The 15,356-nt window shown below is 40.4% G+C and overlaps 1 protein-coding gene across 1 annotated transcript; it reads left to right on the top strand.

Annotated features, from left to right (window-relative positions):
* Positions 1–3,909: 3,909 nt before the first annotated feature.
* cpdp (CPD photolyase) lies at positions 3,910–15,356 on the top strand. Its single transcript, XM_052133543.1, has 10 exons — positions 3,910–4,149; positions 4,263–4,597; positions 4,796–4,941; positions 5,090–5,272; positions 6,026–6,184; positions 7,032–7,230; positions 12,218–12,367; positions 12,481–12,602; positions 14,296–14,455; positions 14,798–15,356. The coding sequence occupies exons 1-10, from the start codon at positions 4,034–4,036 to the stop codon at positions 14,944–14,946; spliced, it is 1,719 nt and encodes a 572-aa protein (XP_051989503.1). The 5' UTR covers positions 3,910–4,033; the 3' UTR covers positions 14,947–15,356.

Genomic DNA, 15,356 nt, shown 5'->3' with positions numbered 1-15,356 from the left:
GAAGCGAATCTCAGAAATGGCCTGTGATGAGGCGCTATCGGAATGTGAAAGTAAGCGTCTTTCAAATCCACTGATAGAAACCAATCCCCGGGCTGAACTTGCGCGAGGATATGTTTGGTCGTTAACATTCTGAACGAGCGAATCATTAAAGCTTTGTTCAGATGTCTGAGATCTAGGATGGGGCGGAGGCCACCGTCCTTTTTGGGACGAAAGTAGCGGCTGTAAAACCCGCCTCGCTCACAGAGGGAGGAACAGTTTCTATAGCGCCCTTCTCTATCAGTTTGAGCACCTCGGTGCGTAGAACATGTGAAACATCTTTCCTCACTTTCGTCTCGACCACCGCTGAAAAGCGGGGTGGTCTGCGAGCCAATTGAAGTGAGTAACCGTGTTTTATTATGTTCAAAACCCATTTCGGCATGTCGGGGATTTTTTCCCAGGCTTTTGCTCGCACAGATATGGGCTGAATGCTGGCTGGGGGCGTGTCGCAGTGACGTATGGGCCCTGCCGGCGAATTGCCTTGTGCTAACACTGAGCTTACAGCTCTCAGAGGCACGGGAGCGCGCTGAGCAGCTTTGTTGAGTGCCGAGTGCAGGGGTGCGTGTGAGATTACAGGCACGCGTGCTATCTCCGTAATGCTCGCAGCATGAGCTGGAGAAATGTTTGAAACTGTATAGATAGTGTTTACGGGTGGGGGTGCATACATCGTAATAGGCACGCGCGCCACTGTCATAAAGCTTCCCGTTCTTAGCGGGGAGTTTCTTGGCTCGCGGTCGCATCTGTGATGCTCGCGGCATGAGCCAGAGAACTGTTTGAAACTGTATGGGCAGCGCTTATGGGTGGGGGTGCATATACCGTAGTAGGCACGCGCGCCATTTTCATAAAGCCTCCCGCTCGCGGCGGGGGGTTTTTGGGCATGCATACAGTGTTTGTGTGTAGAGGTGCATGCATGACAGCAGGCACGCGCGCTACCTTTATAGTATTTCCCGCTTTTACTGGGGAAATGTTTATAACTGTGGGAACAGTGCTTGTGTGTAGTGGTGCATACATGACAATAGGCACACGATCCACATTTATGGGGCGTCCAACTTGAGCTGGGGAAGTATTCGGCACTGTTTGGACAGTATTGATATGTGGGAATGCGCACTTTATTGTGGACACGTGACCCCTTAGTGACACAGGCAGAAAATGACTCTTTTTGTGATTTCTGTGTGTTGCCGTTAAAACGGCGTTTGATTGCAGGTGAGCGAGTTCTGTGACTGGCCCATTGACTGCTGTACAGACATTTCCAGCCGCCTGTAAGGGGACTGGGTAATGCCTTGCAGGAACCACTCATCCAGCCGGCTGCGGGCGGGTTCTTCCGGAGAAGAAAGGCTGTCAATGGATAGGCTGTCATCCTTTTCATCGTCGTCCCCTGACGCGCCGCACGAGACGAGACCCACCGCTCCGGAGGGGTGCTGGTCTGCCTGCGTGAATTGAACTGGCGGCAGGGATTCCTCGGGTGGTGGTGACGCGGGGACTGGCCCGGCGTGACGTCACTGAAGTCCGCGTGCTCTGGCGGCCTCCGTGAGCGGCGCTTTTTCTTGCGCGGCTCGAACAGAGGGGATGGCAGCATGGTGGTAGCAGGCTTGTTCGCGGCGAAGGCGGCAACGCGAGCGCGCAGCTCGGTGAGGCCCAGGGAGTCACATTCGGGGCATCCGCCTTGAGTGAGAGCAGCTTCTGCGTGGTCAGGTCCCAGGCAGTGAGCGCAGAAAATGTGACGGTCCCCGTCAGGAAGAGGGCCTCTGCACGAGGCGCAGGTCGAAGGCATTTGAAACAACGCCTCGAATTTGCTCTTTTACTAAATGACAAAAAAGCGTCGCAGAGGCGAACACTTGCAAAGTAGCTTAGTAAAAGGATATCAAGGTGATGCGCGCCGGATGGCGTAGCAGAAGGCTTTGAAGGCGGCTGAAGGCGCCGGCGTCCTCGTAGCAGTCCTGCTGTAGGCTTGTCGACGGCGGGCGAAAAGACTCCAATAATCCGGAGGATCCAGCGAAGAGAAGGTCTTTGCTGAAGGAGATTAAATCTAAAGAACTCTCATGACGGGGCGCCTAATATATAGCCTTAGCCACGCCCATCTTGGCGGGCTCTGAACGCGCGAGCGCGCTCATTGGTTGCGCGTTCAGAGTCGCCCCGTCATTGGTTCGAGCAAGTTGCCGCAGCACAGCCAATGACCGAGCTGCCTCGCTCATTGCTGTCTGCTGTGCAGCTGCAATGCGTTTTACATAAAGACTTCAATATTTCTCGAGAAACGGAGTTTTCCCATAGCGTAAGCTACTTAAGCAATAGGAGAGACCTCTCGAGAGGGAACACAGTGTATCTCAATGTGGTTACTGGCCAATAAAACAATATCTAGAGTCAGGTTGTTGTGAACAAGAGATGCAAATTACAAGACTACTAATACGCTAACGTGGCTATCACAACACGTTCAACCTTACCACGTCCTTCTCAACTCCCTAGACTTGCTCATTATTCAATTCGCTCTATGTCATATATGAAAAACCAAACCACAGACCGCCTTTACGAACCAACAATCTAGCCAACTATCAAGCTTGCGTTGAGCCTTCGACGTTTCTGCGCCTGCGCAAATCTACACGCGTTAAGCCGGGGCCCTTGGGAAATGTAGTTTATTGTAACGTTTCATACGTTCAGACAGTGCTGAATGTCATCACTGAAAGTGATTATTTTAATCCAACTACCTGACAGGTACCACTGAAATATGTGCTCTGAAATATGATGTGTTCAATTGATGTTGAAATCATTGTATTTACGAATGTAGCACACGTGAATTCCCTCAAAAAGTTGTACCAAAGTGAAAATCTGGATTTTCTTCGAGCCCGACTTTCCGTGCTGGGGGCGTGTCAATTTACAAATCATGGCGGAAGCAAATTGTCAGTTTGTTTGCATTTGTTGTATTGTTAATGAAGAATAATGATAAAACTCATTTAGCTAGTCAGTGCAGTGACAAGCATTTGCAACAAAACTACATTTCCCATCATTATGTGTGGCCACTAAAGAACGATACAATAGATAGATGAAGCATTATTCACACACCTAATGCCTTTGTTCTTCATTTTGTTACATTGGTTCTTAAAAAGCTTCCTGCCTTTGCTAGTAAGTGAAAAGGAGAGAAAGAAATATGAAACTGCAAAAGGGGTCAGTTCTTTCTGAGTAAAATAACTTGATCACACATCGCATATTATTTACGATTTTTGACCTCATAAAAAGGAATATTCCAGGTCCAATACAAATTAAACTCAATTGACAGCATCTGTGGCATAATGCTGATTTACACAAAAAATATTTCGATTCGTTCCTCATTTTCCTGCATGCAGATTTTAAAAAACTAAAATCTGTGTCACAGTGAGACACTTACAGTGTAAGTGAATGGGGCCAATTTTAGGAGGGTTTAAACACAGAAATGTGAAGCTTATAATTTTATAAAAGCACTTACATTAATTTTTCTGTTAAAACTCGTGTATTATTTGAGCTGAAACGGTGGAACACAGATGTTTAGCTTTTTTTAAAGAAAGGAGGAACGAGTCAAAATGATACGGATATATTATACAATATTACGCCACAAATGCTTTCGATTGAGCTTTATTTGAATTGAACCCGGTATATTCCTAGTCCGGGGGTGGCACACCTCTTTTTCAAGGCCTTCAGAAACTTTATCCAATCTTTAACGCTCTTGATCTGTCAATCATTTGCGTCTCTCTCTATGGCTCTGGTAATGACTGATATCGGGTTGGCTGACATGTCTGTACAGGGCGGGGTTTTGGAGAGAAGGCGTGCGTTTGACGTCAGCAGAACGTCTGGAAATCCTCTTTAGAGCGCCTTTAAACTACACCTCATTTCCAACTACATAAAAAGGACAAATCACTTCCAGGAAACCACGTTTAGTCGCATGTAAACGTTTCGTTAAATGACGATAACAGCGTCTGGTTACTGTTGGTAAATATGTCTGGTAAGCCCCGCCCATGAGTGTTATTGGCCAATGAGTCGCGTTACAAAACACTGGAGGTCAACTGCACGTGTGAGAAGTGTGCAGCTTCACAGTAAATTATCTTTTCCTTTCAGGATTTTGGAAAGTCACTGTATGCTTCGTATTGGGTAACGCATAAACCATCGCTTTCTTCCATTAGCTCTTTTCGTAATGCATTGTTTTGATTTGTTTTATTTAGTTCAACTGATCTGATATAGCGTTACTTCACATACATTTCTAGATTGTTTTCTTCTCGCATGAACATCAGATACAGCGGAAGAGAGCTGCTTAGTGCCATCAGAGGTCCAAACACACTTGTACATCACATCACCATGTCTGCGAAAAAACCGAACCTGAAGCGCAAGAAAGAGTCGCCGAGCAGCAGCGCTGCAAAACAGCCGAAGCTCACAGGAAGAGAGTCCGGCTGGCTGGAGAGAGAAGTGGCCGAGCTCCGCAAAGAAGCGCAGGGATCCAAATTCAACAAAAAGCGCCTCCGTTATATATCCGAAACACAGAAAATCAAGCAAGGGTCTGATGGAGTGCTGTACTGGATGTCCCGGGATCAAAGAATACAAGGTAAACATGTAAAGAGAAAGAGAGGTAGCTGTATTGACAACCCTGCTGAGAAACAAAGATGGTCTTCACCAGCTGAAAATAGCCCAAATCCATTCTGAAGCCAGCCTGACCAACTTCGTTATTCATAGATTAGGGAATCAATGCAACTACAATTCAATTACTTTTTATAGTTTACTTCGTTTATTTACTGTGTTTCAGATAACTGGGCTCTTATCTATGCTCAGCAGCTGGCCTTGGCTGAGAAACTTCCTCTGCACATCTGCTTCTGCTTGGTGCCTCGATATTTGGATGCTGCTTATAGACAATATGCGTTTATGCTGAAGGGACTGCGTGAAGTGGCAAAGGTCAAGATCTATATATATATTGACTGAGTCAGTCTGCCATGTATAGGGAGCTTAAATGCGTGCTATATGCAGAGAATAAACAAACTTGATTTTTGCAAATTCATTTGAAATTACTAATAGTAATTTGGCCTTGAATCCCTCTTTACAGGAATGCAAAGGCCTGGACATTCAGTTCCATCTACTGTCAGGAGAGCCTGGGCACAAACTGCCGGCCTTTGTTGAAAACTGGAAGTTTGGAGCAGTTGTGACTGACTTTAACCCACTAAGAATCCCTCTCGAGTGGATTGAGAGTGTTAAGAAAGAGCTTCCATCTGACATCACTTTAATTCAGGTGTGACATTCAGCAGATGTCTTTGAGATCTTTTTAAGATGTTTAGCAGATGTTAATAAGAATGTGACGCTTTCCAGAAGAAAAGATCTAAAACTGACATCTCGGAGATGAACATGTGCTATCTGGGTATAGGATGCACAGATTACAATATCCCACAATTAAATGCTTTTTGCATTTCTTTACAGCTTCAAACTTTAAAGAATTAAGACGTTTCTTGCATAAAATTGGATTTATAGTGTAAAATATCCATTTTCATTTACAACACTGAGTGACGATTGCTGAATTAAAGGTGCATTCAGGAATTTTTCCCTCATTAAAAGGTTTAACTCCTAAAGACACGAATTGTAATTGTGTAATATCTAAAATAAAATAAATACTCCAGTCATATCAGTAACCTTATAAAAGCTGTTTAATTCTACATGGAGAGGGTCCACACCTGGGGGGCTACCATGTTAGTCACATGACCAGCTGAATACTACTTTTATCTCCGTAACCGTCCTCACTAATTAAAGTAATCATGTCTGACTGTGAATACTAAATCTCTACAATGGCATCTGAAACTGAAAATATGCGTCCATGATGACACAAAGTCAAAAGTTACTAAATGCACTTTTAAACATGTCATATATATATATATAAAAAAATAAAATACTAGGAAGTATAAAATATATATTGCACAGTCCTCAGTAAGTCGTAAGCTAGTTCCATTCCATATGCAGCCCATTTTACATTCTCATACTACTTTTCATCAAGGTTGATGCTCATAATGTGGTGCCATGTTGGGAGGCTTCTGGAAAGCTGGAATATGGAGCCAGGACTATACGGGGAAAAATCAACAAACTTCTCCCAGACTTCCTCACAGATATCCCGCTTGTGGACACGCACCCACACTCCGCTTCTCGTACGGCTGAGGTTTGAAAACAGCTTGCTTCATCAGTAGTTGAAGTCCAAAAAACACATTTGCTCTTACTCAAATGCATTATGAATGTGAATTTTGTTATACTATTCTGAATGTTTTCCACTGTAAACATGCTTGCATGTACAGCAATACGCTGATTGATAGCGACAGACCAATATATCGGCCAGGGCGATTAATCCATTTTGCAGTTCTTACCATTGGCCAATAACTGTGTTCGCTTGGCTGATTAACAGAATTGTTAAATTTCCCTTGTGTCAGTTCCAAAATTGACAATAGATTTGTAAGTGGATAGTCAACACTTTCTGTTTTCAAGGTTTTTCTTTCTTAACGTTATGCAAACGTGAGTAATTGTTTGTTTCACTTTAGAAATTATGTACATCTGATTTGCTGTTGTTAAAATTTATGTTTATCGGCATTTATATCGGCCACCAGTATTCTGCTCTCCAAATATCGGTATTGACCATTGGAAAAACCCATATTGGTCGACCACTAACTGATAAAAAATCTGAAAAAGCAAGAAAACCATGTTTACATGACATTTGAAAAATGTTATTCTCTGCTTTTGATGTCAAACCTTGAAGATCCATGTGCACAACACTTTTGCACATTGGATAAGATGGTAAGAACGCTGGTAAAGGTGTTTACATGCAAAGCAAAATCAGGGGTAATGGGCAAATCTCTACCAGTGTCAACTGTTTTTTCCTTATGCCGTTTATGAACATAGAGCATTAAAGGAAAGCCGTTTAATGCGTTTACATGACCACACGTTGTTGGCTTATTAAGTGTAATTGATTTTAGAGTGTACATGTAAACCCACTTGTTGTCATCTTTCCCTTTCAGCCAGTAGATTGGGAGGAAGTGCTGTCATCTCTCGAGGTGGACCGCAGTGTCGGTGAGGTGGATTGGGCTCAGCCCGGCACCTCTGGTGGTATGGCGATGCTGGAGTCCTTTATAGAGCAACGTCTGCGACTCTTTGCCACCCACAGGAATAATCCCAACTGTGATGCCATCAGCCAGCTCTCCCCCTGGATCCACGCTGGTTAGTTTGCACACTGGACCCTCATTCAGGGATCCCAAATGACATATTAACTGACAATAATTAATAAAAAAAAGCGTTATTAAAAACTGTCAGTTGAGGTTGCCATACATTTTAAAGTACAAAAATACAGTGACAGTAGTTTGGGACATTTTAAGGCATTACAGAATAACTATTTGATGACTGTATATTTTTCATTCTGTCTATTAATTATTAGAGATTAATCGGTGCAGATAGTTGCTTTTTGGAACAGTTTTTTTCTTTCAGCAAAATAACCACAATTACTGACACCTCTTGGTGATTTGATGTATCCAAATCTTTTATTATTGACCATATTCATCCACACATCCACATCTTATTATTTAGATTAGATAATCAATTGTTCTAAATTGAACAAGCAAAATGCGACTACTTTATTTTCCGGAAATAAAGTCGCACCTGACTATAAGTCGCACTGGGTCAAAATTGCGTTGTTGGGGAAAAAAAAAAAAAACACGTTGCGTCTCTATAAAGGTCTTTTTACACCAAATGTGATGCGATTATGAGAGGCAAATCACAGCGAATGGCCCTTTCCCATAGAAAGCTAAATTAATGTTTGTCGTTAGCACGTTCACTCCTTAATAATAGGTGGCACTAATCTACATGCAGTTTTACCCTGAAACATTAGGTGGCTCAACGCACCTTTGAGCTGGTCTGCCCTTCGCCCAGGGTGAGAATAAATAACACTTCACAAGTCTGTAAAACAAACAAGAAAGAAAAGAAAACTATTCTCTAGTGAGCAGATAGAAAATATAAAACACATCTCTCTACCAGCTGAAGTAGCGATGACGACGAGGAGGAAGAAAACTTTCTAGATTATTTCAGTTCACCTGCTGGACAAGTTGACTGACAGTATTATCATGAATACACAGTTTGAGGGGTGAATCAAGAGTAAAAATTGTTTAACGGTTAAAACATTATAATTTGTAACACTAAATATATTACGCTGTTACGCATACTGTATATACTAGTGATAAGAGCAGTTTTAAGCAGTTGCTTAACATATTAATGGCTAAAGTCTGATAACAATGTATTCAACACAAACTGGGCTACAATAATATGTGAGCAACATGTGCGTACAGGTTTGTATTTCTGAGAAAATAATGTTTATGCATGGTTTTTGAAAAAACTACAATTTTAAGTCACTGAAATAAGGTCATATAACTCATACTAATCATTTGTCCACAATAAATTTGAGAACTGGATCTTGTAGCCTAGAGTTTTTGCTACAAAATTATGTGAAAACCATCCTGATCACTCATTCATACAAAACAATATAGTAATTTAACTTTTGTAAGACAATTTTAGTGTTGAAAGGTCATATGCGAGGGGCGTGAACTATCATGAATATTGATTGTAATTCACACCTGAGAGACAAAAGACCCCTCCTCTGGGCCTATCAATGAGGAATGTGACAGAAAGAGAATGAATGTGAGGAGACTTAATGATGAAAGTTTTAAGTTAAAAGAAGTAATCTGACTATACATTTTCTTTACATAAAGACTTAACTTTAGACCTACACTACCATTTAAAATTTTAGATGAAGTCTCTTCTGCTCACCAAGGCTGCATTTATTTGATACAAAATACAGAAACGACATTGATATTGTGAACTCTTTTTACAATTTAAAAGAACAGTTTTCTATTTAAATATATTGTAAAAGGCAATTTGTGATCAAGGCTGAATTTTCAGCATCATTACTGCCGTCTTCAATGTCACATGATCCTTCAGAAATCATTATAATATGCTGATTTTCTAATATGGGCATATTTAAAGTGCATTTTACTCATTTACACCTGAACAGATATTTGCAAGCACAAGCTTTGTTGATGATAATGAGGCAGCATAAACGCTATTTAAAATATAATCTAAACATTCATATTATTTCATATCATATCATATTACATACCATATTTATATTATACAGCTTACAATTGAAATACCTGCTTTAGCCTAAACAGCATTTAAATGTAACTAAAACTTGCTTATTAGGACATTTCAAATGTCAATACTCTGAATTTTGGCTGGCAAGTCTGGAAACAGTCCCACTAGTAAAATATGAACATGTTTATATAAAATAGCATGTCATTGTCAACTAATGAAAACGACATGACTAACTCATCCGAAATTGTATCCTCGTCTGGATCAAGTCTCTCTTCAAAATACAAACGTTCATTGGAGTCCCGCTCTTCTTCTGAGAAAAATGTTAACTCTTCCTTACTATCCAGGAGTTTCCTCACTTGCGTATCATGCTGTCTTTCAAACGTGCAGATAAGTGAATGTTTTCAATATGTTTTTAAGACACAGTCGGGGGCGTGCACCATTTGATTTGATCGTCTCAGCACATTAGTGTATGAATGGCGCCCTCTGCCCGTGGGTGTGATCACATTAGAGATAATTCGCTGAGCCAGGAAAACTGTATATCGCTTTGTTTCACACATATTACATTGCAGAATATTTGTTTTAAATTTGAATTGTTTTATTTAAAAGACATTTTAAGCTTTCTTTAGACATATGTTTCATGTTTGTGTGATAAGTATTCGCAGAGTTTCAGTTTTTGTGACGCGTTTCAGATATTTGCTCGCAAACCCAGAGACTACTTACAGCTCACCCTTTTTATTTTACAAAAGCACAAGGTTTTTTTGTTATTGTGAGTGTACACAAATAAAAGTAGACCCTTTATAGTCTCTAATGATGTCTTACACTTATCTGTATGCCCCAGAATTACTGAGAATTTTATGTTGTTTGTGCTGTAATGACGGAAAAATCTAGCAGGACGCGCCGGCGCTTCCATCGACCCCAGAGGGTTGGGCTGTAAAGTACCTGGATGGGAGACCTCATGGGGAAAAATAAGGTTGCTGCTGGAAGAGGTATAAAGGAGGCCAGCAGGGGGTGCTCACTTTGTGTGGGTTCTGTGATGGGGACACTACACTGTAGAAGAAGAAAAAAAGGGCACTGTCCTTTCGGGAGAGATTTTAAACCGAGGTCCTGACTCTCTGTGGTCATTAAAAATCCTAGAGCACTTCTTGTGAAGAGTAGGGGTGTAACCCCAGTGTTCTGGTTAAATTCCCCCCATTGGCCCTTCTCAATCATGTTCTCCTAATAATCCCCATCCATTAATTGGTTCTATAAATATACTCTCTCCTCTCCACCAATAGCTGTTGTGTGGTGAGCGTAATGCACACTGGCTGCCATCGCATCATCCAGGTCTTGGTTGAGGAGAATCCCCTGTTTGCTTTGAGTGTAATGTCAGAAAAGCGCTAGTGCTGCAGAGATGGTTGTTCTTCTGGAAGGTTCTCCTCTCTTCACAGAGAAATGCTGGAGCTCTGTCAGAGTGATCTTTGGGTTCTTCTTTACCTCTCTCACTAAGGCTCTTCTCCCCCGATAGCTCAGTTTGGCCGGACGGCCAGCTCTAGGAAGGGTTCTGGTCATCCCAAACGTCTTCCATTTAAGGCTTATGGAGGCCACTGTGCTCTTATGAACCTTAAGGGCAGCAGAAATTTTTTTTGTAACCTTGGCCAGATCTGTGCCTTGCCACAATTCGGTCTCTGAGCTCTTCAGGCAGTTCCTTTGACCTCATGATTCTCATTTGCTCTGACATGCACTGTGAGCTGTAAGGTATTATATAGACAGGTGTGTGGCTTTCCTAATCAAGTCCAATCAGTATAATCAAACACAGCTGGACTCAATTGAAGGTGTAGAACCATCTCAAGGATGATCAGAAGAAATGGACAGCACCTGAGTTATAAAAATGAGTGTCACAGCAAAGGGTCTGAATACTTCGGACCATGTGATATTTCAGTTTTTCTTTTTTAATAAATGTGCAAAAATGTCAACAATTCTGTGTTTTTCTGTCAATATGGGGTGCTGTGTGTACAATAATGAGGAAAAAAAATGAACTTAAATGATTTTAGCATATGGCTGCAATATAACAAAGAGTGAAAAATTTAAGGGGGTCTGAATACTTTCCGTACCCACTGTACATGTGATTATTGTTTTCTTTTTTTTATACATTTGCAAAGATTTCAAACAAACTTCTTTCACGTTGTCATTATGGTGTATTGTTTGTAGAATTTTTAGGAAAATAATTAATTGAATCCATTTTGGAATAAGGCTGTAACATAACACAATGTGGAAAAAGTGAAGCGCTGTGAATTCTTTCTGGATGCACTGTATATAGGCGATAAAAAGCTTAATTTGGTTAATACTTAATACAGAGCATTTTAATGGAGTCAAGTTATTTTAATATAAGAGTCTCTGGTGTGTTTTATAGTTAAAAGCCCCACATTATGCACCAAATCTTATTTTGTTCTGATTATTATTGGGGTTTTGGCTAAACAATTATTTACATCTGGAATTTTATTTATTTTGGACTCTTGTATCCTCTGTGTTTGTGCACGTCATGGTATGGAAAGACTCATTCTATAAATTGATTTTAAAAACTATTGGCCGATAACAGCCTTTTTCACCACCAGAGATATCGCTATCAGCAAAATCCACTAACGTTCGACCTCTAGTTATAATTACTAAAAAAATGTAATAGTGTAGGTTTAGAACTTTTTGTCTCCCTAACTTGTTGGTGAAGTTATAATGAAAACACAAAGCACCCTTCTGTAATAATAGAGGTGTGATGGTAACAATAAAATGTGTTAATAACTGGTTTTATTAAAGTCAAAGACATTATTTAAAATGACTGAATCAACCTAGATACTACACTGACAATTGTGAAGTAATGGGTCATAACAGGTAGGAATAGCTCTTTAAGGTAACAAATGCACATTTTCACTTTTTTAGTTTAGCTAATAAATATGCTAATTATTAAGCCATGAAACTGCCTAATTTCTTGTAGAAGCAGTTAAGAGATGATTCTTCAGGAATGTGCAGAAGAGGTTGATACAGCACTAACGATTAGAGTGGTCATATTGTCTTTTTCTTCATTTTACGCTTGAAGGTCAGTTGTCTGCTCAGCGTGTTGTGAGGCAGGTGAAACGAGAAAAGAATGCCAGTGAATCTGTGGCCTCATTCATTGAGGAGCTGGTGGTGCGCAGAGAGCTCGCCGACAACTTCTGCTTCTACAACAACAACTACGACAACATCTCAGGTGAGCGGTGTGGTCCATCACTTTGATCACACACATTTGCATGCTTATTCCAGGCCTTGTGTAATGTGTTAGAAGGTGGTCTGTCATTTCTAACGTTTGTTTATTTTTCCCAGGTGCCTATGATTGGGCAAAGAATACTTTGCAGCAGCACGCTAAAGACAGCAGACCGTACGTTTACACCAAAGAGCAGCTGGAGAACTCGAGAACCCATGACCAGTTGTGGAATGCAGCACAGGTAACTACAACAAAATAAAGTAGTCTGTATTGTAATATTTTAATTATGTTCATTGCAGTTTATATGTAGATGATATCTGCATTTGCTACTGAAGCAAGTGAATACTATCGAGTGAGAAATTGAAGATAAAACTAAATGCATTCCTGGTCAACACCGAAGGTTTCAAGTTCTCACAAACAAAAACTATCTGTATGCATTTCTGTCAACTTCGTTCATTGCACAATGAACCAGTGTTGTTTATAGACGGAGTCTCCATTAAAGTTGTTAAAGCGAACAGGTTTCTTGATATCACCTTTGACAGCCAACTGTCTTTTATTCCTCATATTAAATTACTGAAAAAGAAAAGTTTTAAAGCTATGAATGTTTTAAAGGTTTTCTCTAAAAACAAATGGAATCTTAAATTAATTGACTTCATTCGATGAGTCCAAGTTGTCATAAAAAAACAATGCGACATTTTGGCTGTTAGTGGTCAAACTTCACAGACCATAGGAAATTAATGGTAAGGACCCTTACAATTTTGTTGTATATGTGTTTGTAACGCTTTAAGGATGGGCAAGGAGGAGGTAGAAACCAGCTGAACAGTAAACATAAAGTTTAATAAGAAACTCAACATAAAACAAACACAGACACACATGCAATGCGGCCGTGTGCGTCTCTCTTGATCTGAAAAACTCCTTTTATCTCGCTGATTCGGCGCCGGCCGTGCATCATCGCGGCCCGGCCATGCCCTTCTCCTCGTCACAGTGTTGAATTCAATCTATATGTCAGCCTCAACGCTGAATGAACAAACAGAAATGAAGGGGTGAGACTATAAAACATCCAGAGATTCACACCCAAGAGAGAGAGAGAGAAATTAATGGGTTAGACTTTGACACAGCCAGAATGCACACACACACACACACACACACACACACACACACACACACACATACACAAAGGCCCCCCAACACACAAACGCACACGCAAATGAATGGGTGTCACACACACACGCACGCACACATCAAAGAGATCAAAGATCAGTCTGACCCCATTATATATGGTTGGGTGCTTTCCAGACAAAACACTGCACCTTTCTGTTATGGAAACAAAGAAACTTTCCCACAGAGTTATAAATGTGGCATCATGGGCATTGCTCACAGTTCATTCTGTGGCAGCACCATGGCGAAACGCTCTACATGAGACCCTGGAACAATTGCTTGACTCCAGTGATGAACACTGCAGCTGCACTACTGCCTATTATTGTCACAACATGATTTTCAAGTCATATTATCTTTCTTTTTCTCTCCAGATGGCAGCAATTGTCCCAATACATGACACATTCTCATATTTCCTTTGTTTAAACTTCTAGAAGTGTAGATTTTTACTGTAGTGAAGTTACTTATTTGCATATGCAAATTGCATATGATTGTGAAATTGAAAAATGTACATCTAAATAACCTAAAATCCCAAAAGAAGTGTCATAGCATTTCATTTAAGAAAAGGGGTACACCTTTATTGTATCCAGTCAAAAATGACTGCAAACAGCCAAGGTGTTGACCATTTTTGAACAGCTTAGGAGGGTTAAGCACTTTATAGCTAGCTTAATGTGGCTGTTGTACATGAGTGCGAAAAACCGCTGTTGCAATGCTAGACAAAAACGCTCATTGTTTGTCTGTGTATTATCTACATTGACATTTGCTCTGGTGTGTTGTAGCGTCAGCTGGTGCTCGAAGGAAAGATGCATGGCTTCCTGCGTATGTACTGGGCAAAGAAGATCCTGGAATGGACTGCGTCTCCTGAAGAAGCCCTCTCTATTGCCATATATCTCAATGACTGCTATTCTTTAGACGGATGTGATCCCAATGGATACGTGGGTGAGAAACATTTAAACAATCGAGATTATGTTCTTTGTTCTAGCAGATCAAATGCATTCTTATAATAATGTATAAATCTACTGTACATTAATACACTTGATTCTTTAGATTGTTGTTTTATGAATGCAATACATAAAAATCGATTTGGCCCCTTTATAATTTAGAAGGCTTTGAAGGTATATTCTTAACAACTTTATAAAAGATCATGTAAAGGGGTATTGTTATAAATTAATTCAATGGTCTAATCTATTCAAAAGTTTATGATACCTAATGCAAAGTTAACGAAAGGAACCTTATTGTTAAGTGTAACAAAATATTTTGGTTCTTTAATATTCTACACAGGTTGCATGTGGTCCATCTGTGGCATTCATGACCAGGGCTGGGCAGAGAGGCCCATCTTTGGGAAAATTCGTTATATGAATTATGCTGGCTGCAAGCGGAAGTTTGATGTGGCACAGTTTGAGAGGAAGTATGCTGCAAAAAAGGCCTGAGACTTTGACATGTATAAAACTGACATGTATAAAAGTCAAAGTTCAGAGTTCAGTTTGTACTGGTTTTAAACTGGATTTACATTGCGGACATTTTTCTCAGGTGAGGGGATGATCATAAAAAAATATGCGGTATTTGTCATTTATTTTATAATGATGTTGGCCTAAATGAGTTATTGTTTTGTTTTTAAGTCTTGTTTTTACATGTTCTAACTTTTTCTACTGATATTGCTCCAATTTCAGGTATCATAGGACCTTAAATTTAGACAGATTTCATGTTGTGATGTGACACATTTGCAGACTGCAAAACTGCATTTGTTGTACTGTTGTGCTTAAATGTATTGCATTTTTAAAATACTCTGCAGTGTGTTATGAAGGATATAATCCAACAAAAATAAAACACATTTTAGTGA

Source organism: Xyrauchen texanus, chromosome 9 (genome assembly GCF_025860055.1).
Source record: "Xyrauchen texanus isolate HMW12.3.18 chromosome 9, RBS_HiC_50CHRs, whole genome shotgun sequence".
NCBI lineage: Eukaryota > Metazoa > Chordata > Actinopteri > Cypriniformes > Catostomidae > Xyrauchen > Xyrauchen texanus.
Note: the sequence above shows the minus strand (reverse complement) of the source record. Positions and strands in the feature narration are given on the sequence as shown.

Excerpts from the sequence above, each read along its gene's own strand:
- cpdp (XM_052133543.1), top strand. The coding sequence starts at position 4,034 with ATGAGTCGCGTTACAAAACACTGGAGGTCAACTGCACGTGTGAGAAGT. Across the intron at positions 12,368-12,480 it reads CAACTACGACAACATCTCAG|GTGCCTATGATTGGGCAAAG; the intron begins GTGAGCGGTGTG and ends TATTTTTCCCAG. Across the intron at positions 14,456-14,797 it reads TGATCCCAATGGATACGTGG|GTTGCATGTGGTCCATCTGT; the intron begins GTGAGAAACATT and ends TATTCTACACAG.